The following is a 21276-nucleotide window of genomic DNA, read 5'->3' as shown; positions in this document are numbered from 1 at the left end:
AAAAGGAGAAATTATGAAAGCGTAAGCGGTACCGAGGTGCACCTGGGGGACTGGGTTCAAGGGTTGACCAGCTTAGGTGCGAGCACGAAGCTGGCTGGTAGTCACTGTGATCCCATCTAAGCTTAAAGGTCAAACCTCGAGCACAGAAGTGGGCTAATGCGCAAGCAAGGGGAAGAAGACGATAAGACTAAGGGATGTCCGAGGTGAAAGTCCCTTGGAATCCGGGTTAAGAGACCGGCCTAAGAGAGCTGTTATTGTACGCATGTGAATAAAAATGGAAAGATTTACTACATAAATAAATAAAAGCTATGATAGCTATGTACAAATAGCTTCTCTTTTACTTATATATGTATGATTTATTATGTTTATGTGTCCAATACTTCATTATAAAGTTGTAACGCACTTACACCTATAAGAATTTTATTTGAAATTAGTTATATTTTGACTTCATGCGATGTGCTGGACCGCATCAGGACTTACCCTAAACTTTGCATATATCTATGTATATGTGAGTACTTTTTTAATGAAACTTGCCTGAGAAGAGAAACACATGAAGTAGAACGAGGAATTTGAAAATAATGAGTAAGTTGGCAATGCCATAATATTGACACTATAGGCAATAGACCTCGGTTAGCCCTTCCTCGACCCCACTGGCTGGGGTAGGGGCTTAAACGATCCCGGAACTGCGACTGGGATCGCCTCCACGCTCGTGGATGTTATTCAAAGATGTAGTTGCGCAAAATAAATCCACGATTTCTTGGGTCCCGATTATATTTTTTCATGGTTAGATGAAATAGATTTCTGAGTCGGTAATCCTGTGTTCTGTTGTGAAGACCAGAGTAAGTTTTTACACTTCAATACTCTCTTTTACCAAAAACGAAAACAGCTTACCGTGAGAGGCCTCAATATCGCAAATGTCTCAGCGTTCTTGCATAATTTTTATTTTTATTTGATCAAATTTGTAGTTGAACAAAGGCTTTGAAAATAAGCGAATTTTGACAATTTGATCAAGCTTTTTGTTTAATTACAATTTAAAACTGTACAAAATTCTGCCAGTATCGCTTGCTAATTAAATAAAAACATGCAAAACTCTCATTTTCTTCTTTTGGACGTTTTTCTTTTTAATAAGTAATTATCAGAAAAGTCTTATTGCAGTCATGGTGAGGTATTTTATGCTTGTCGCTTTGCTTGTCACGCTTTAATTACGTATGCATGGCAGCAAACAAAATAGTATCACGCGAGCCTAAAAATTGCAATTTAATGCAATAAATGCTATGAAATTATTACCATTAAATTTGAGTATTGCCGACAGTATATTTCTTTTGATTTGAGCGCTCTTTCTTGTTTTTCTGGAGATTTGAAGGCGTTGTTTGAATGCGGAAAACGCGATACAGTAGTCGTCATTTGTTTATAATTAGGGTCAAGTGGGGGTCATATTTCGGCTTGTAAAAAAGTCGGATTTTATTTGCCCCTAAATTTTATTTCACATATCAAAAGTAGAAATGATGCTCTTTTCGATGAATGCAAACATTTTTGCCAAATCCACATCTCATTGGCGATATTACACAATTATTTCAAGGCTTTTCAAAGTCATCTAAAAACATAAAATAAAATAAAATCGCGTTCAGCCTCGGAGTTCCTTATTATCTATTCTTTAGGTTTATATAAGTTGCAGTTGTTTTATCACGCGTTGCGAACCGGTTTTTAGTCTTTTTCTAACAACCACGAAATTGTCTCAAATCCGGGTGCGGGAGACGAAAAATTACTTTTCGGCTTCTATCGCCAAAAATATTTATCCAAATTGCTTCAAACTTTCACAGGATACCATGGTCACTTATACCTATTACCAGTTTAATTTTGAGCTAGGGCACCCAAACTTCATTTTTCCGAGAAATCTCGACGAACTCAGACCGCTGGTCTTAAAGATACAAAAGACAACTTTTTGCGTCATTTTTTTTTTCTGATAATGATAGTTGTGAGGTAGGGGTTCTTAGCGTACTAGAAAGTGCTCGTTCTGATCTAAAAGCAGGAAACGGATACTGTGAAGGAGGGTGAGGAATACAAGACATGGTGGGGGGGGGGGGGGCGGTGCTTGATTTTGACAAGCCACCATACAACTCATGTCTGAGCAAGGAATACAGCTCAAATTGAATTTGGTTTTTTTTAGTGTGCTTGTGCTTGTGCGTGTGCGTGTACACCCGTGCGATACACCAGAAAGTCTGCGAGGTAGACTCTGGTCCCATAAACATCCTATACGTTTCCCTTTGTTTTCCTTTTTTATAAACCATAAATACGTTATTTTAAAAACTTACATTTTTCAATTTTTGTCATCTCATTTTTCATTTTTACTATGACATGTTTTCAAATGAATCTTCCATGTCTATGGAAATTCCTTTCTTGGAATATGATAAATATACGAATGGTATCAAAACTTCTAGTTCTAAAATGACCTAATTTTTGTGCATTGGGTTTTAATTGCGTCCTATGCTTGCCAGCAATAAGAGGTCTTTGTCACTACGCAATCATCTTTATCAAACAACACGAGTCTTAAATTCTAAATAGCTTAATGCCATAATTCTACGCACTCCGGATATCACAAAATACGCGGTGTTTGGTTCAGCGTCTATGGTTCTTGGCAGTTTCATGGAAATATCTACATAATAGTCCGAGCCTTCAAAAACTATTTGCTTCTTAACAGGACACAAGTTTGCGACCTCGTACACCAAGGTAAAACCACCGTGACAACGCGTTATCAAGAAAACACAGCCTCCACTGATATCCTTCACTTCTGATTTCGATCCAAAGACATTGGGGGAAATAACTTCGTTCATATATTGTGATGTATTGCAGGTTCTTGGTTTGTTGGAACAGACACAAAGCTTAAGGTCGACCTGTTTGTCGGAGCAATTCTTGAATTTCTTGTACAGTGAATGTCTGGAGTAAGATTTCAGCGCCGGGTATACTCCGTCACCATGTGAAACTGCGACCTTGAATACTACGTCTTCGGTCAGCGGTACCGAGGCATGCGCAGTCACGTGAAGGTCGAATGTGGTCACTTTGCTTTTGCCATCACTTCTTTGTCTGATGGAGGAAAAGGATTTGCCAAGCAGGCTCACGCAGTTTCCCGGGATTGACTGAGCGTCGGATAGACCTGGTGAAAAAAGTGAACGAGTCTCTGTCATGAGTTTGTCTTGGGCTACGGGTTAGTCAACAAACCGTCATTGGGGATAGACGGAAACTATCGGTAGAAGGGGCCACGGCGTTTTCCGTGTGCCAAAGTTTACTCAACAATCCGTCATTAAGGGATAGACGGAAGCTATCAAATAAAAGGATGGTGCCACGAGTTTTCCGTGGGCCACGCCGTCATACATGATGCATACAATCCGTCATACATGATGCATACGAGATATCTTATTTTGGACTTGTTATACTGACCTTTCACGTACTGCTCTTGTATGAGGTCATTGAGCGTGCCTACTGCAAACTCCGCCAGCCATTTGACCCGTGGCGAGTTCTCCTCAGCCGTCTCGTCCCAGCCTTTGCAGCGACAGCGCGCCAACGGCGACAACGATAGATCAGAGCACGTCCTGTCCGCAGAGATTTTAGCAAATATCCCCGCTTGTTTATAATTACTTGATGGCTTATCCGTACTGTGAAGAGACATCAGCGCTTTATGCAAGTCTAATGTTGTGAAGATCCGTTGTTGGTTCTTTAATAAAGCCTCAACTCTCTGTTTCCCAAGTAAAAAAGCTACGTGATTAGGCAGTACCATAAAAAGGAATGGACTGTATAGCTCGTTTTGGCCTTCGTCTGTGCTTGCGTATGATGTGCGCGTGAGCCCGTGATCCGAAAGCACTTTCGTGAGCGTGTTCGGGTCGTTCGCGATTGCGTTAAGAAACTGCGCTAACGGCTCGTCATCGTTAGTGACGCGCGTCCCTGTGGGAGTATGCCCCATGTTGAAGTGCTGGTACGAGATCAGAGGGGCCGCGCTTGCGCCTTATGATGTATTTGTGATGGAAACAAGGGACCCCCCGCATACTGTGACGTCACATTTGAAGTCTGGCGACTCGCTGCTGCTGTTGCTTGAAAACAGCGGTCGGATGTTATCAAAGGTGTGCATGCTGATTCCGTGGAAAAACTCAAAGTCCAGTACAGTTGCCGGAATGGTGTCGTCATAAATAATCTCCCGCATGGCAGACACAGATCTCTTCATCGCCCGGAAAAAGTGCGTCCTTGCGACAGAGTCAACCACGACTATATTAATATTAATTCTCTTTTTCAAAGGGACTTTTGGCTGTATTCGCTTAGGTGGGAACATCAGCACTTGTTGAAACCCATTGCAACGGAGAAACACGAAGGAGAACCCCTCATCCAGAACCTTTTTTGCCATTTCCTTGACTTTATTGACATCGAAGGGGTTCATATATTGCCGAAGCCACCAGACCCGTCTTCGCATCGACCTTTGTGATGGAAACAAGGGACCCCCCGCATACTGTGACGTCACATTTGAAGTCTGGCGACTCGCTTCTGCTGTAGCTTATGACCTGGCAGATATCTTCGTTATTCTTCGTGCTGCATCTTCTAGGTGTTGGGTCGTAGTTAGGATTATTGAAATATTTGTTGGCTTCCTCACATGATTTTGCACTTGGTCTGAAGGCAAAATAATATGGGGTAAAAATATACTTCTTACCCATCCTTTGCTTCGAGGACATTGTCCCTTCCTCCCCAAGGTCACCTTTGTTCTTTTTTGAAGTATGGAATTCTCAGAAAATTTGGGCATCTTGTTTAAACTTTTTGTCGCTTTGCCTGTCCTCACAGGCCCTTAGCACCGCAAAGATCCCCAAGACGGTCAAGTTGTCCTTACTTTTCCTAATTTATACTTTCCATACTTACTTTCCTTATTTATTCTAAACTTGCCACTCTTCCCAGAATTTCCAGAATTGTTTGCCCCACACAACCTCCTACAACCACCCGAAAATGTATTCATGTTATGGTCTGCCCCATTTCAAAAAATTGCCGTGACTCACTCGTGTTTACGGCATTTCGCTGTCTTCTGGTCATTAGAGGCAGATTCTTCAGGTTTCTTGGGAGCTTTCCGAAGTCGAGTGTAGTAACAAGGTGACTTATCGTGATAGGTCCCATTCGGATTATTCGCTAAAAAGGAAGCGGACAGGAGAACCCTATCTGAAAGGAGAAAAATTCATAGAACTTTTATCCAATGATGATAAGACTTAGAAAAGGATCCCACACTAGGAAGACCTGCATCAGGAAAAAGTTGGTGAAGCATCCCGGTTATTATGCTACGACACCGCTCAACTTTGAAGTATGGAAAGTGAATAAAAATTCCTATCTGACAATGTAAGACTGCTCGAGCAGTGGTACATTTAGTGGTCTAGCCTTGTTTGCTAGAAAGCATGTTAATGCTAATCCAGGGTTAACCATAACCATGCTAATCCCTGGGTTAACGCTAACAGCCAAACCTGCTTTCTAGGAACCATGCCCTGGTTGTTGTCTGATTTATTTGTGCGCCAGAGGTGGCAATTATTTTACATGTCGGCTTGAGACGTTCTTAATTCACATATCTGGCCTTACAATAAAAACAAGTCCTATCCACAAACTTTTCCAATCTTGAAGGAACCTTTTCAGAGACCTTTTATTGGGAGGAAACCACCGCAAAAGTGATTGCATTTTGGGTAGAGCTCGCTAGTTACTTGAATGAAAAAAGGTACAATTTCTCCTTCAGGTATATTAAGGCCTGACTTACAGGCTTATACATTGAAAAACACATTTTCATCAATATCTCGGGGACACAAGGTGCTAATGAAACCACTAATTTCAATGGAAAATGAGGAATACAGAAGCATAGTGGATTTCGAATGTAAATGCATATTTTCAATCCTTATAGTAGTCTTCATATCATACTGCCTCTTTTAAGGCTGTCCACCCACAACATTAGCTGAAATACAAACGGTTTCAACGGTTCTCACGGTCACGTGACGCTGGACACGATTAAAAGATAGCATGATGTGGGGAATTTCATGACGATTAATATACCATTTTTTTATTAATATACAATTAATATATCATTTTTAAATGGATTTCTCTATTGTCGTTGTGTATTTCCCATTTTGGCTTGAACGTAAAAATTGCAAATTGGGCCTTTAGCCTCCTTAATATGGTTTGCCATGGCAACATTATATGAAATAATCTCAGACCGACATCAATGTTGTAGTTGCTAAGTTTGGTTATCATAGCTATTTCTCTTTGGGAGATTTTCATCAATATCTTGGGGACACAAGGTGCTAATGAAACCACTAATTTCAATGGAAAATGAGGAATACAGAAGCATAGTGGATTTCGAATGTAAATGCATATTTTCAATCCTTATAGTAGTCTTCATATCATACTGCCTCTTTTAAGGCTGTCCACCCACAACATTAGCTGAAATACAAACGGTTTCAACGGTTCTCACGGTCACGTGACGCTGGACACGATTAAAAGATAGCATGATGTGGGGAATTTCATGACGATTAATATACCATTTTTTTATTCATATACAATTAATATACCATTTTTAAATGGATTTCTCTATTGTCGTTGTGTATTTCCCATTTTGGCTTGAACGTAAAAATTGCAAATTGGGCCTTTAGCCTCCTTAATATGGTTTGCCATGGCAACATTATATGAAATAATCTCAGACCGACATCAATGTTGTAGTTGCTAAGTTTGGTTATCATAGCTATTTCTCTTTGGGAGATATTAGCAAAAACAGATTTTGTTCGCGTATAAGCCCCACCATATCTCAAGAAGCTATCGAAAGTTTCACCACATTGTATCAGCGGCGTAGCCAGGATTTTTAACAAGGAGAGGGCCCAAAAGGCTCTTTCAAGGCATTTTCTCCTGTATTTTAGATAATGTCTCATACATTTACTGTATTTTTGGCTGCTAAAAGGGGGGCCCGGGCCCCCTTGGCCACCCTCCTGGCTACCCTCCTGTGGATTAATGCAACACAGACGAAGAACAAGAATACAATAGAACAATGTGATAATCTAGCCAATCCTGTTAGGCCTTACTAGCGGGATTCTACACTTTTCCTTGGGAGACCATAAAGAATGGTGTATTATCACTCACCAGAGTATAAAGATAAAGAGCTCTCGTCAGAATCTTTAACAGAGAAGATCCGTTGAAAACCCCCAGCTGAAAACAAATGGAATCATCATTTTGATTTGACCGCTCAGGAGATTAAAAAAATTGTTATCCATCGCCCAATTCTCATAACGAATAAAACGAGACCTACCAGAAGAATAAGAAGTGCTAATGTCTGAAACACAAACATAAATTCAAGTTCTCAGTGTTATAGTCGTAAAATGAATTAAAAAAAGCAAAGGGTAACAGAATATATTGTATTGTTTGCATAGCTTGATTTTATAGGGGTAAATAAGCACTTGAAGAAGGGGAAGGGGGTGATTAGGGGAAGTTTAAAGAATATAGGGCGTCAGGAATGAAAGAAAGCTTCCCAAATTTCCCTTGCGCGGCTTTTGAATGCTTACCGTCAAGTATGTAAGATAGCATTGAAATTTGGTTCGTTCTCGTAGAGATAAAAAAAAAACAAAGATAATCAGCGAGGTCCCTCCGAGTAAGACCAGTCCAATGAAACCTGCCCGCTAGAAGACATAATAACGTGAGTTATCTACTCGTGTGCAGTACAGTAAACCGCTGTACCACGGGACAGGTCTTCAATGGACTAAATGCCCGACAGTTTCCAATTTATTCAAATAATCCAATAGATCGCCAGCCTAGTGAGTTCAAAGTATCCTATATTTGTTTAGTATAAATTCACTCACATACCATCACAAATCTCGCAATTTAATTGGCTCCAGTACTCCAGTATACCCTGGTTCCATAGAACGTCTTTCTATTTAGTATGGCCAGCGAGCCGTCCGAGAGGTCTCATGCTCGCTGGCCACTAAACAGAGAGCCATAGATAGCGAGTAGCGAAAAAGCCGGCGTTTTCGTGCCAAAAGCGGTTATTTATTACTGAGAATTGTTAAAATCGTATTTTTTTTCGAAGGTAGTATGTGAGTGGATTTATACTAAAACAATTAGACTACTTGTCCTCGTCCTGGTTGACTATCTATTGACTATTAGAAAATGCAAGCGATTTCTGAATTGAGCTTTGTTGTCGGAATTGAAAGTTTTCCCTTTTTTATATACTTACTATATAATCATTATTTAACTTGACACTTGAATTATTTCTGCTACAATGACACAGTCGGGAAAGATGTTTATAGTGTATACAAGGAAGAAAAAACATTCATTTCAGACAACAAAGCTCAATTCTACGCCTGCCCTTTCTAAATAAAATAATAAATGCTCTTGTTTCCTTTTCTAGTGGGCAAAACCTTTGGTTCAGCAAAATTATTCTTTGCTTAGAAGCAGACAACTTTAATAAATTGAGCCACTCTGAAACATTATGTCACTGTTTTTTGCGTTTGGCCACGTTTTGTAGCCTCCTCGGAGAATAACCTAGATCCGCCCTGAGTCTTATTCTGTTTATTAGATTTAATCAACTAGAAATAAACCTGGTCGAAAAACAAGAAGTGGTGAGAAAGGGATGGTTGATCGAGTGTTCGATTATACACCTATTTCAAATAACGTGCCACTCGGAAATCGATGTATCATAGCCCGCATGGGTAGCGTATAAATGGCTGAATCCTGGTATCTGAAAGCCATATGAATGTGTATAGGAACGTGTACAACAATTTTACAGCCTTCAAAGCCTCGATTTCCTTTATTTGCGCTTATTTGCTTATGTATTTGATACCCGTGAAGCACTGCACATATGAACTCTCCGAGTGCTACGTTGTTTGAAATAGGTGTATAGGCGCTGTCATAGAGAGGTTTTACTGGTTATAACTTTGAGATCCGAAGTCTAGAACTATAAAGGCTAATTAAGACAGCACGATTTAGTCGTATGCGACCTGTCTACGACATGTTTAGCCCGAGCTGTAGGCGCGTTGCGGGCAAGTCACATACGACGTAATAGCGCTGTCTAATTCCGGCACCGGTCATTTGGTATCTGACTGGAAGGTAACAGATTTTTCCCTGCTCGATATTTTTCCGGCCATTTGGCTTTGCCAGCTGTTTTTCTCAGTGTCTTTTAGTCAAGGCTACTTGTTTGTTGTTGCTTTTTTAGAGGATTTGGCTTGGCTTTGGCTTTTATGGGGGATTTCGTTAGCGATCCTTCAGATATCAAATCCGTTAGAATTTAGAAATTCCAAGAAATTCTCTTACCAGATTACGTTGTCGGAACGGGTCTGCTGTCTCGGTCTTGGCCATAGTGTCGACACTTAGGAATAAACAGTCGATAACATGAGTAAAATTTAAATATGGAAAAGCCTAGTCACGAGTGGGTTATGAAACGTTTATCCCGCCGACAGTTTTTTTTAAAGGCAAAGATTTACCGATAAACATTTACTAGGGATAATCCAAGCTCAGCGGCCACCTTGCCTAGGTAATCAACTTTATCTCTTATTTATTACTTTTTTTTATTAGCGGAGCTCCCAAGCGCCGCGTGAGCGGAGCCCCATACCTAGGAAAAATTGGTATTTAAAACAAATATGGTAACAAAAATTGGTAACCCATCGACTCGAGTTTTCGTGACGCGATGTCCGTCCGTCCGACAACCAAACTTGGCAGGTGTCATGTATGTGTCAATGGAGGTGCAGGGCTGTGGTCACGTGATTGGCATATCAAGAAAATTTAGCCATAAATTGTCGTTTTTGCCAAATGCGGTCAATTCCACATAAGGAAACTTATATATTCCTTATTTGTAAGAACTGCATGATTTGTTGTCATTTTCAAGGCTGTCGTACCACAGGTGCTTTGTAAATTTTAAGACTTGTAATCAGAAAAGAAAAACAGTGACTATGACCATCTTTAGTCAATGGAGAAGTTCTCTAAAAAGAAACTAAGATTTCTAGGTACCAGACCCCCAAAACGACAACGTTTTCTTTATATGTGACGATTTCTCATCGATGACGTCACTAGAAGGAAAACATGCTGACGTCATCAAAATAAAAATAAAAAAACATTCATATCTCGTGAAAGAAACATTGTATAACAACCAAGCTTGGTGTAGGTGCCTTCAGGGGCTCATAAGTAGGGGCAATCATCTGCATTATATAAGTGTCACTGCGTTTCCTAGGATAAGGCTATTTTTAGACGCGCGCGCACGAACGGGCCAATCAGCTACGTTGACGTTGGTCGCGCGCGCTAGTGACGTGAGGCTGTACGCGAAAATTTCAGTTAGGAAGAATATTTATTTGTCCATCATCCGTCGGTTTTGTTTGTTCAACAAAAGAATTGCATGCCAGAATTTAAATTCGTAGGTAAAACTGGATTCATCATTGAAGAAGAGAGCAACAAAAGTCAAAGTACCGAAGAGAAAACAGCTTTTTGTCTGTGACTGCGCGTGCAGTTGAGCTCAGCCAAAACGTAAGCACTAAGGTCGCATCTGATTGGCTAATCCGCGCGTCTAAAAATAGCCTGATCCTAGGAAACGCCGTGACACCTATATAGTACAAGAATCTATCTATAGATAGATAGATAGATAGATAGATAGATAGATAGATAGATAGATAGATAGATAGATAGATAGATAGATAGATAGATAGATAGATAGATAGATAGAAAGATAGATAGATAGATAGATAGATAGATAGATAGATAGATAGATAGATAGATAGATAGATAGATAGATAGATAGATAGATAGATAGATAGATAGATGTTTTTTTGCTAATGTAGTCCGAGCCTTTGGAAGTACTAAGTTATGGTTTGCTGCATTTTTAGTGTTCTTGTTATGTACATCACTACACTTAACGAACATATCTCTGATATAGCAGGGGTTCATATTGTTCATTGCCTTAAAGAGCAAAACAAGTTGTAGGTATATTATTCCTTTGTCGAAGGGGACAATATTTAGTTCTTCAAAAAGTGGTTTTGAAGATGCATCCCATTTCTTATCGAGGATAACCCGCGCACATCGTTTCTGGAACTTGACCATATCATCGATGTGTTGCTTTTTGGTCGAGCCCCAGACGATAGCATCATAGTCTAATATTGGCTGTATGAGCGAATGGTAGAACAGGGTTCTTGCTTTAAGTGACAGGAATTTCTTTGTCCTTTTTAACAAGCCTAGTCGCTTGGAGATCTTATTGTGAATGTACTTGAGGTGGTTGTCCCAGGTTAAGGAGTTGTCTAATCTTATGCCAAGCAGTTTAACTTCATTGACACATTCAAGCTGGCCATTTTCTGTGCTGACTGTCAAATCCTTTCCTGCCAATTTGCGCAACTTTGGCTTGCTACAGATAAGCATTAGGTGAGGAAGTTGATTGCCTCTACTTATGAGCCCCTGGTGCCATGTATCTGTCAAGCGCGGTGCCAAGATAAGGTCACGTGATGCATGACGTCTTCGATGAAAAACTATCCCGATATCATATCTATATTCATATCTCCTAAACGAAACATCATATGACAACTAAACTTATTATGTGTCATGTATGTGTCAAGGTGGGCTCAACAATATAGTCACGTGATTGTGACATCATCGATGACCTCACTTAAAACGTGATTAAAAGCAAAAACGTGATTAAAAGCAAAAACGTGATTAAAAGCAAAAACGTGATTAAAAGCAAAAACGTTCATATCTCTTGAAAGAAACATTGTTTCACAACCAAACTTGGCAGGTGTCATGTTTGTGTCAAGGAGAAAAATATGATGATTTGTGACGTCATCGATGATGTCACTAGAAGCAAAAGTATGCTGACGTCATCAAAATAGAAAATATTTATAAAAAAAGGTCGTATGACAACCAAACTCGGTAGATGTCATGTATGTTGGGGTGCTATGAGATGGTCACGTGACGTCATCGATGACGTCACTGAAAGTAAAACTTCCTTGAATCCGAAACATCGTATGACAACTAAACTTGTTATGTGTCATGTAGATGTCAAGGGTGGGGGGAAGGGGGGTATAACAATTTGTTGCTTTTATCTGTGAAATCGTTGATGTCGTCAAAAACAGAAATATCATAATATTTGTTAAATTATTAAGCGAAAATAAGCAAAGACTTGGTCGTTTGAAGCTCCGCTTTTAGGCAATGCCTAAATCTATATATTATTTATTAATTCCGGACTCTAGTCCTACGCCATGGCAGTTAAGTAAACAAAAACTAATTCATTGCAAGCTAAGCATTCTCATGGCATTGGTGGAAAGGTTTCGCGAGTTCAGGATATGTAAAGATTCACTGAAGGGCACAGCGACACACATATGCCCGCAAAACGAACCTCGAAACCCATCGGGCAGGCACGGCTACATTTTCCTAGTGTTCGAAATATATTCCTTTTTATATTTAGTCTTAAACACTAAGTAGACTTTATCAAAAACATGTGTAAACAGTGCTCTATTGCAAAAACAAAATCGACAAATTGAATGGGTTATTTTTCCACAAAGTCGCCGTAACAACAAAACATAATCTGTTACTCATTCTTTATAAAAATGAGCGCAAGGATTTTGCCCATAACTTTCGCGTGGTTCATTCATTATAAGTGTTGAAATATTTTCATTTTTTTTAAATGCTTTACTTGCTTTTTATAAACTGAAGGGGCCAAGCACGTCTTCACTTACTTAGGGTCCGGCCATAAAATGCTTATGCTTTTAGCTCAATTTTAAACTAGTTTTAATAGAATTTACTTGTTTTTGTACTACCAACAAGTATAGCGAACAACATAGCGAACAAGGATAGTCTAGCTTTCAACGCTCACGTTCCCGTCCTCGCTAGAACGTGGGACTTGGAGGTTCCACGTTGTAGTTTGGAGGACTGCCCCTATAAGTGTGTCATCTGGTGTGCCCCAAGGGGGCCGTTCTCGGCCCACTGATGTTTTTACACTACATAAATGACATCGGCAATGATTGTAAATCTTCTACCATAAGATTGTTTGCTGATGATACTCTTTTATACAGTGTCATCGAGGCAACTTCTGTTGCACATCAGCTCCAGTCTGATCTTACCTCCATCGAGAAATGGGCAGAGAAATGGCTCATGTCCTTTAACCCAACAAAATGTTTTGTCATGAGAGTCACGAGAAATAGGGAACTTATAGTATTTAACTACACATTGATGAACCACATCCTTAAACCAGTTGAACACCATCCATACCTAGGCGCCGAGCTCTCGAACACACTTGACTGGAGCTGGCATATAAACAACAAAGTGTCCAAAGCCAACCAGACCTTAGGTTTTTTAGGCGCAACCTAAGCAATTGCCCAGAGAACATTAAGGAAGCTGCTTATAAATCGCTCGTTCTTCCACACTTAGAGTATGCCAGCTCTGCCTGGGATCCATGGTTAAAGAAACACGTCAAACAGATTGAGAAGGTTCAAAGGAGGGCGGGTCGTTTTGTTAAAAATTGCTGGGATAGGACTCCTGGCACAGTCACAAACATCCTAAACGATTTGGAGTGGCCCCCTCTCTCTAAAAGGCGCCAGGATGCCAGGCTTACATTATTTTACAAGGCTGTTAAAAAAAATCAGCACTTGAAATACCAGACAATATTGACAGACGCACCCGCCAATTACGCAGCTCTCATCCAGATAAATTTATCGAGTTATGTCCAAGAACAAAGCTTATAAGAACTCAATTTCTGTAGGACAATAAAAGAATGGAACAAGCTGCCCCGCCTTACCCTGGATTCCACTAGTGCAGATATTTTTAGAGAACGAATAAAATAAAATTAAATTAATAAAATTATATTAATACCAATAATGCTGTTTAAACGATTTTTATCTTTTTACTTTATTTCATCTTTTTTTTATTCTGGCTTATAAAATAATAAATACATTATACAGATTACAGTAATACATTTACTGTAATCTCCCGAGAAATTTAATCGACAATTTCTTATACAGTACAGTTCTTGTATTTGAAGTGCAATTTTCCGGTGTTTTAGCTTTCAAGGTTGACAAGTATGCAAACGGCAGAAATATATCAGACAGAATCCATTTTAGAGTGCATTTCACGTCTAATTATCTGAATTCTCAATTATTTTCTGCCTTTGCCGTTGTAAGGGAGCGACCATTTTCAATCTAATGTGTGGGTATCGAAAATTTAAAAACTCCAGCAACCCAACTTGCCGGCAAAACAAATCAAGCAGGACAGAAAACAAAACTTCACCATCAGATATTATCATATGGTCCCTTGTGTTTCAATTTGACAAAAACGTGCTGTTATAGATTCTTTACGATATATGCCTGGTCATACATTTGAATAGACAAGATTCAGTTGAACCAGGAACGTTTTTTAATTGTTTTCTTTATTGTTTTCACACTCTTGTGGTTCGTTTGAATGGTGAAACGACGCAACCAAACAACGGAATTCCCGCTATTCCAGCTATTTTCTTGTAAACCTGCATTTGGAAGTAGCACAGCCTGCAAACTAAGGTGACGCTAAGTATCTATGTAACTAACATACATTATCAGCGAACGGCGTTCTTTACGTTACCAAAAACATGTCTAATGGAATTCTTATGACCCAGAATTGGTTGAAGAACATTATTTTTCATTAATCAACTAGTTTTGCTTTAGGTCAAACTCAACGCATTAGAAAACTGTTTTTTAATTGGAATAAAAACTGGAGTAAAAATTGAAACTTTGATCAGTACTCTATACAAACTATACTATCTGTTGTAAATCTACATCTAGGTGATGTAAAAGATGGAGAGCATCCCGTATATAATTGATGTGAATGTTGTTGCTATCCAAAAGCGTTAAATTATCATTACCTTTTTAAAAATGTTCGCGGGAAAATCTGAATATGAAAGCCCCACTTCAGTGCAAATTTACGCGGGAGATTCAAGACAAGAAATGGAGAGACACTCACAGTCAAAGGTCATCGATATTTGAGGTGAATTATGGTAATAAAAAATTATCAATTTGTTAAAATGAGCGTCATGATTTATGGTAAAGACAACTTAAATAATTATTGCATCATAATACAAGATTATGTAATGTAGTGCCGGTAATGCCGGTGCACGGTTTGCAGTTTGCGTCCTTTTTTATGTTTTTCTTTTTTTTATATTAAGTTAATTTTGGAATTGCGTCTCAACAAAAAAATGCTCTTATAATTACTTTTCCTGTCTTTTGTTGATTCAGTAAAAGCATGTTTTGATAACTCCATGCAGAAATTGTATGTAAATTTAGTAGATACTGGCGCCCGTGCAGCCGCTCACCGCTACCAAACAGTCAGTGGCATGACAAAACAACCCAACCTTTTTATTTCGTTACAATAGGATATGTAGGATATTCTAGCTAACATGAACTTGAAACTTTTGGTATTAGTAATAAATGGCCATTGATCATTTTGATGGATATTACTACATTTCAACAGTTTCATTCATACCTATTTCCCAAAAGCATTTCACTATTTTTTGCAAACACACAGCATCTTTATCAAAAAAAACCAAAACAAAAAATAAAATAAATAGAATAGAAATAAATAAATCTATATCGTTTAAACTTGTAAATTGCTTTGTTATTTTCTAGTCGACAAATATAGTTTTGCTATACTGTTAATACTCAATCAAGTTCTCAAAAGACAAAAACAAGAAGGGGAAATTGACGTTTAGCTTTTTTAAAAGTAAAGATGAACGTATCTCCGTAAACGCTAATATATGAGATTAAACACTGCTTTTCACTACCCCAGATGTCGTTCCGCTTTTGCTTCTGGTTCTAGAAAAATGCAATGAGGGTCGTCCACGGATTCGAGTAACACCATCAGGTAGGCTGCACGTGTCAGAAACGACGAGGACCTGCTACTAAACATCAACGATGTAGACGTGATTGCAGCGAAAGTAAAGTCCCACCGCGAATGCCGGTCGACCTATGTTGCAAAAAGAAATCTGTCCTTCGCAGTGGATGGAGCGGATATGTATACCATTGCTTTTACTAACCTTATGGATAAGATTCTTCCTGAGATACAATCGGGCCGTGCTGTTGATATGAAAACCGTGTTACTATCATACCAAACGAGCTGGAAGGCCTAGGTTGCGACACAGCAAGAAGCTACAGAACAGAAAGGTTGAAGCGGAGGATACAACAGACGTATCCATGTGAGGTTGTCTTTCACGCGCAAGCGGATCCAACAAAGCCAGAATTGCTTTACTCGAGATCAATCTCCTTAAAAGATATCTTCAACGCCGCAGCAAAGAGCAGTCATTCCGAGGTATCCCCTTAAACCATCTCTCCAGAGCGCGAGAGCGATAAAACACGACTTCTTTATCATGCTGCGCAGCATCTGAGAAAGAGCATTCTGAATGAAAGTCAAGCCATCCAACCCGTACATGCAGAGGCCTCAGTGCCAGTAGCGTAAAGTCGCGTGTTGTTCCAAGTGATCTATATGATTTTTTGTGCTTTCTGATAACAAGTTCCGATAATCTGGACATCTCAACCCCAACAGCTATCAGCTCCACCGACGAAAGACGGGTCTTAGCTATCGCACAAGATCTCGTGTATTCCACCACTCATGCTCGGATAAAGCCCCCAAAGCACATAGGTCTTGCAATGTCTGTGCGTCATTTGACCGGCTCAAAACAGCTGATTAAAATGCTTCACAGATTCGGTCTTTGCTGCTCTCAAGATGACGTGGAAGTCGCAGATACAAGCTTAGCGCAAGAGGAACAGTCGAAGAGGAACAGTAGAAGAGGAACAGTCGAAGAGTCGAGGCTTTTTTTTGTTTTTTTGATTAGCATTGGTCTTTTTTTATTATTATGATAACTGTTTATTGATTCTCAAGTGAGGTGAGTATTTTACAAGACTAATGTTTTTTTTACATGATTACAGAAATGTATTAAATTAAATAAATACATTGTTCACTATTATTTTGGTATTCTCCCCCTCACAAGCCCCTCCCTTATTCACCATCCCACCCGTCCCCATTCCTCACCATCCCTCCCCAGCCTACCCCTACCACTACCCACCCCGCCCAACCCATCATCCCTAGTGTGAGCAAAAGGAAAAGCAGGGTGACGCAAGAACAACTAAAAACAGAAAAGAAAAAAAAAGGATAAATTTTAAATATTCAAATAGTACCTGTGCCTGCGGATGCAATAAAGATTCGCCCAAGATGGTCTTTAGCCTTCTTGCTTATAATTTATTTATTTTGTCCCATTTTCGTTTGTGGTAGGAAAGGGAATCATTTTTAATCGCGCATATTCTTTCCAATCGTTCGTATTCTTCAATTCGTAGCTGCTTCAATTCGTAGCTGCTGTAGATTCAAAAGACAAGTGTTTTGTCTCACTTTATATACAAAAAGTTTGAAAATAGGCACCAGGGCATCACTGGGTGTTGAGTCAGATCCCAAAATAATATTTTGATAAGTCATGTTTGGAAGAGTGATATTGTTTTGTGTTAAAAGAGTCGAGGCGTTGTGATACCCTCAAATATATATCCCGGGTCATTCATTCAGGTTGCGGCAGACAACAATTATTTGAACAAAGAGACATTGGATGGTCGAAAAACGACACACGCCACTACTATTGTTCTTTTTCAAAGGAAGCAGTTCGGGCCACGCCCAGAACCAACGACTTTCTCAGTCAATTCAATGGAATAAGTACATCAACTGCAAGAAAAATAAGACCAATCTTGCAGCCTTTCTTGGCGAACAGCTTTGCGAAAAGGGAAAGCGGGAGCTGAAGGGTGAGGATAAAATCGTGATCATGACCCGACAGCTGCAGTGGCAGTAAGAGAGGGAGAGATAGAAACGCTGCACCAGCTCTACAGCAACCACGAGGAAGCAGATACAAGAATCTTACTGCACGCTGCACACGCCTCACAGGAAATGACAAGAGTCGTCATCCAGTCCCCCGACACTGATGCCACTATTCTGGCAATACACGTGTTTGAACGCAAAGGCTGCCGGGAGTTGTGGTTTAAGACGGGATACAAGGACAGGGTCCGCTTTATTCCTATACACGATGCAGCAAGAAAGCTCGGACCAAAGGTGTGCGCAGCCATCCCAGGACTTCATGCATTGAACGGATGTGACACGACGAGTGGGCTTGCAAATATCGGCAAGACGAAGCCTTGGGATACACTCATGGCAAATACTTACTCCAAGGCGCACCTCGAGACACTTGGAAGTGTAATACCTCTACATGAAGACACAATCAAGTCAGCAGAGTGTTTCGTCTGCTCTTTGTACACAACATCTACGAAAGCAGGAATGACGGCTGACAAAATTCGGTACTGGATGTTCTGCCAAAAACACCAAAGTATAAGTGACCGCTTTCCCCCACCAGTGACAGCCTCAAGCTACACATAATCCGCGCCAACTATCAGAAATTCATCTGGAAGAACTGCCTGCAGCCAATGGTCCCTCTTTCTTCTCCTGATGGAAATGGCTGGAAGATCACAAATAGAAGACTAGAGCCACTGCCCCCCAGAGCCTGTTAGAGCTCACAACCTGCAGATGCGTCAAAACCGCCTGTCGAAGGGAGGATCTGTGCTCATGCAAAGCAAACGATATACCTTGCACGGAGGCATGTCTTTGCATGAGTGACGACACCTGTGAGAACCCTCACAAAGGAACTGAGACTGCAACCGACAGTGATGAGGATACAGATGACGAGGCGTGACGGTAATTTCTTACATATTTCTCTCAGTGAAGTGCGTATTTCAATAGAAATACACATCAAGGTGGCACTTGCATAATCTAGCCTAGCATAATCGGTATGAAATGTTACCATGGCAGCGGTTGTTACGTTAAGAAATGTTTTGGTAACGTAAAGAAAGCCGTTCGCTGATAATGTATGTTAATTACATAGATACTTAGCGTCACGTTAGTTTGCAGGCTGTGCTACTTGCAAATGCAGGTTTACAAGAAAATATTTAAAACGCCATACAAACTCTTTATTTTCCTTGAAGTTTGTATATAAGGCATCGGTAGACCCAATATAGATCAAATCTTACATAAAAACAAATGGATAACAACAATATATGCGACTTTTCGAGTATAAACGGTGTAATTTTGGGGTACTTTGGGGGCAAATTGTATCTCCATAGCAACGGTCGCTATGGAAACCCGCACACTCACACATTCATCATATCTTGAATGAGATTAGTAACAACTATTCCTTGGCCAAGGTTTCACTAAATTACTTTCTGCTACGGCACGCTATGATTGGATTTGTTTTTAAGGGGCTTAGCCAAGTAAAAAGAGGGGGACCATATGGGTGCTGCGTTTCAGGCCCTAGCAGTATGATGTCCCAACGTTCGGTTAGTACATCGTGCCTAGAATTGTTCCTTAGACATGTGGCAATAATTCTATGATAACAGATTGCTTATGTACTACATGTGCTACGTTGCGATTTTTTTTTTTCGGTCATTGCTCCCCGACTAAGAGTGCGAAAAAAATAATACCATGGATAAACTGGCCCATGAACATTCCATGGAAAATAAACTGAGACCGACATATTTTATAGCCAGTACAGCGTAAACAATACAAAATACCGCATGCAAACCAAATAATACCATGGATAAACTGGACAGTGAACATTCCATGGAAAATAAACTGAGACCGACAACAGCCGGTCAGCGTAAACACCACAAAATAAAGCATGCAAATCACATAGCATGGATAAACTGGACCGTGAACATTCCATGGAAAATAAACTGAAACTGACTTATTTATAGCCAGTACAGCGTAAACACCCCAAAATACAGCATGCAAATCACATACCATGGATAAACTGGGCCGTAAACCTTCCATGGAAAATAAACTGAAACTGACTTATTTATAGCCAGTACAGCGTAAACACCCCAAAATACAGCATGCAAATCACATACCATGGATAAACTGGGCCGTAAACCTTCCATGGAAAATAAACTGAAACTGACTTATTTATAGCCAGTACAGCGTAAACACTACAAAATACAGAGTGCGAACAAAATATACCAAGGGTAATATTAGGCCGTGAACTAACGCGTTTTATAGCCAGAAAAGCAATAAATAATAATATACAGCATAAAAGGTAAACTGCTATAAGTAAAACTGGGCCACCGCTAAAATCCGAGCCGCAAAATAACCCTGGGAACGAGGTTGAGTCTAATCCCGCCCCTGCGGATGGCAAGCGGTGGTTTCTTCAGAAGATACGAGTTGTGATTGACAGGATGGTAAGGAATTCAGGAAACTGTATGAAATCTCCTTTCAATGGTATTTATTTGCTAGGGAAAAATTTCTCTCGCGTTTTTTTTTTTTTGTTTGTCTATCTAAGTAAATTAAATTCGGATCATTAACTGCAGCAAGAAATTTCGCATTATTCAAGGAAGTGCGGGGCACTCGATGCCGTTTTGTTTAGCTATTTCGTTTACTTTTTCCACATTCTGCCATTCCATCGTTCGAGCTGCCTGTTCCAACTCTCGTTTTACATCTTGGATATAGTCCTGAAGGATTCTGAACAAGCGTCCCGATGTTCGCCAGCGCACGGTGTATCAGAGGGGCTCTTCGCTCTTTGAAGATCGTGATGAAAAAGAATTCTTGAAAAAGAGCTTCTATCCATAGACACATTCCGGGCTGGACATTTAACTATTGACTGTGCCTCAGACTCTTAAGCAAGACAGTAGCTTATGCGAATATTTGACATTAAAAACGTATTTTCGTTGCCGCCGTATTGATGGAAAGCTGTTTGTGGATGTGGTAAAAACACTTGAGCGTTCCCGGGCGGTATTTGGGCACCTTTTGATAATTTTTTGTTGTATTTTGCAAGATTGGAACACAATTTGAAACTCCAGTCGTGACGGTCTCGTTCAAAATGCCAAGCATAGCTTAGAATAATACAAATGGGCGATATGAACCCCTTGTAAAAAACCCTGAAAGCTTCTACGAAATCGTTTGTCTTGAATCTTTTAAGAATGTGATTTCGGCAGTTTGTGAAAGTGTCACGATAAATATAAGCGGGAAAATAAGTAATAAAATCCGCAACCATTGGAACTCCAAGCAACAACTCAGTGGTCGTGGTCCATGTTTGAATCCAACTAATTGGCATACTGCACTCGCTACCCATTGCGCGTAGTTTGCCACCATTGAATATCGACGTTGTAGTCACTGGGAAAGTGAAAGCCGCGTCGGTGTCCATCCACGCTATAACATCATCATCAGTGTATTTATCAATGAAAAGGTACTCCACAGTTGCCGGTTGTATCCCGGCGGCTTTGGCGAACC

General features: G+C 40.0%; 2 protein-coding genes, 1 long non-coding RNA gene and 1 pseudogene across 6 annotated transcripts; 2 read left to right on the top strand and 2 right to left on the bottom strand.

Annotated features, from left to right (window-relative positions):
• Nucleotides 1-2517: 2517 nt before the first annotated feature.
• On the bottom strand, nt 2518-9401 carry LOC125568380. 3 transcript variants are annotated; one of them, XM_048730549.1, is made up of 5 exons: nt 9295-9401; nt 7132-7664; nt 4894-5184; nt 3436-4650; nt 2518-3151 (listed from the first exon to the last, which is right to left on the bottom strand). In XM_048730549.1, the coding sequence occupies exons 4-5, from the start codon at nt 3953-3955 to the stop codon at nt 2532-2534; spliced, it is 1140 nt and encodes a 379-aa protein (XP_048586506.1). In that variant the 5' UTR covers nt 3956-4650; nt 4894-5184; nt 7132-7664; nt 9295-9401; the 3' UTR covers nt 2518-2531. The 3 variants fall into 3 exon arrangements, with proteins under 3 accessions (XP_048586506.1, XP_048586502.1, XP_048586505.1); XM_048730545.1 differs by having other exon boundaries at nt 5028-5184; XM_048730548.1 differs by having other exon boundaries at nt 3436-5184; nt 7132-7321; nt 7551-7664.
• A 4604-nt stretch (nt 9402-14005) lies between these two features.
• Nucleotides 14006-16936, top strand: LOC116612854. Of its 2 annotated transcripts, none has more exons than XR_007312308.1 (2): nt 14006-14964; nt 15793-16936. It is a non-coding gene; the product is annotated as an uncharacterized LOC116612854 (long non-coding RNA). The 2 variants fall into 2 exon arrangements; XR_007312310.1 differs by having other exon boundaries at nt 15763-16936.
• A 429-nt stretch (nt 16937-17365) lies between these two features.
• On the top strand, nt 17366-18378 carry LOC116606960. The gene has a single exon (XM_048727459.1). The coding sequence runs from the start codon at nt 17896-17898 to the stop codon at nt 18376-18378; it is 483 nt and encodes a 160-aa protein (XP_048583416.1). The 5' UTR covers nt 17366-17895.
• Nucleotides 18379-20662: 2284 nt separating this feature from the next.
• Nucleotides 20663-21273, bottom strand: LOC116607175 (annotated as a pseudogene).
• Nucleotides 21274-21276: the final 3 nt, after the last annotated feature.

This window comes from Nematostella vectensis, chromosome 1 (assembly GCF_932526225.1).
Source record: "Nematostella vectensis chromosome 1, jaNemVect1.1, whole genome shotgun sequence".
Classification (NCBI taxonomy): domain Eukaryota; kingdom Metazoa; phylum Cnidaria; class Anthozoa; order Actiniaria; family Edwardsiidae; genus Nematostella; species Nematostella vectensis.
Note: the sequence above shows the minus strand (reverse complement) of the source record. Positions and strands in the feature narration are given on the sequence as shown.

Bases quoted from the DNA above. Each gene is read 5' to 3' on its own strand.
- LOC116606960 (XM_048727459.1), top strand. From the start codon at position 17,896: ATGACAAGAGTCGTCATCCAGTCCCCCGACACTGATGCCACTATTCTG.
- LOC125568380 (XM_048730549.1), bottom strand. From the start codon at position 3,955: ATGGGGCATACTCCCACAGGGACGCGCGTCACTAACGATGACGAGCCG. The intron at 3,152-3,435 runs GTCAGTATAACA...TTTTTTCACCAG, and splicing joins ACAAGAGCAGTACGTGAAAG to GTCTATCCGACGCTCAGTCA.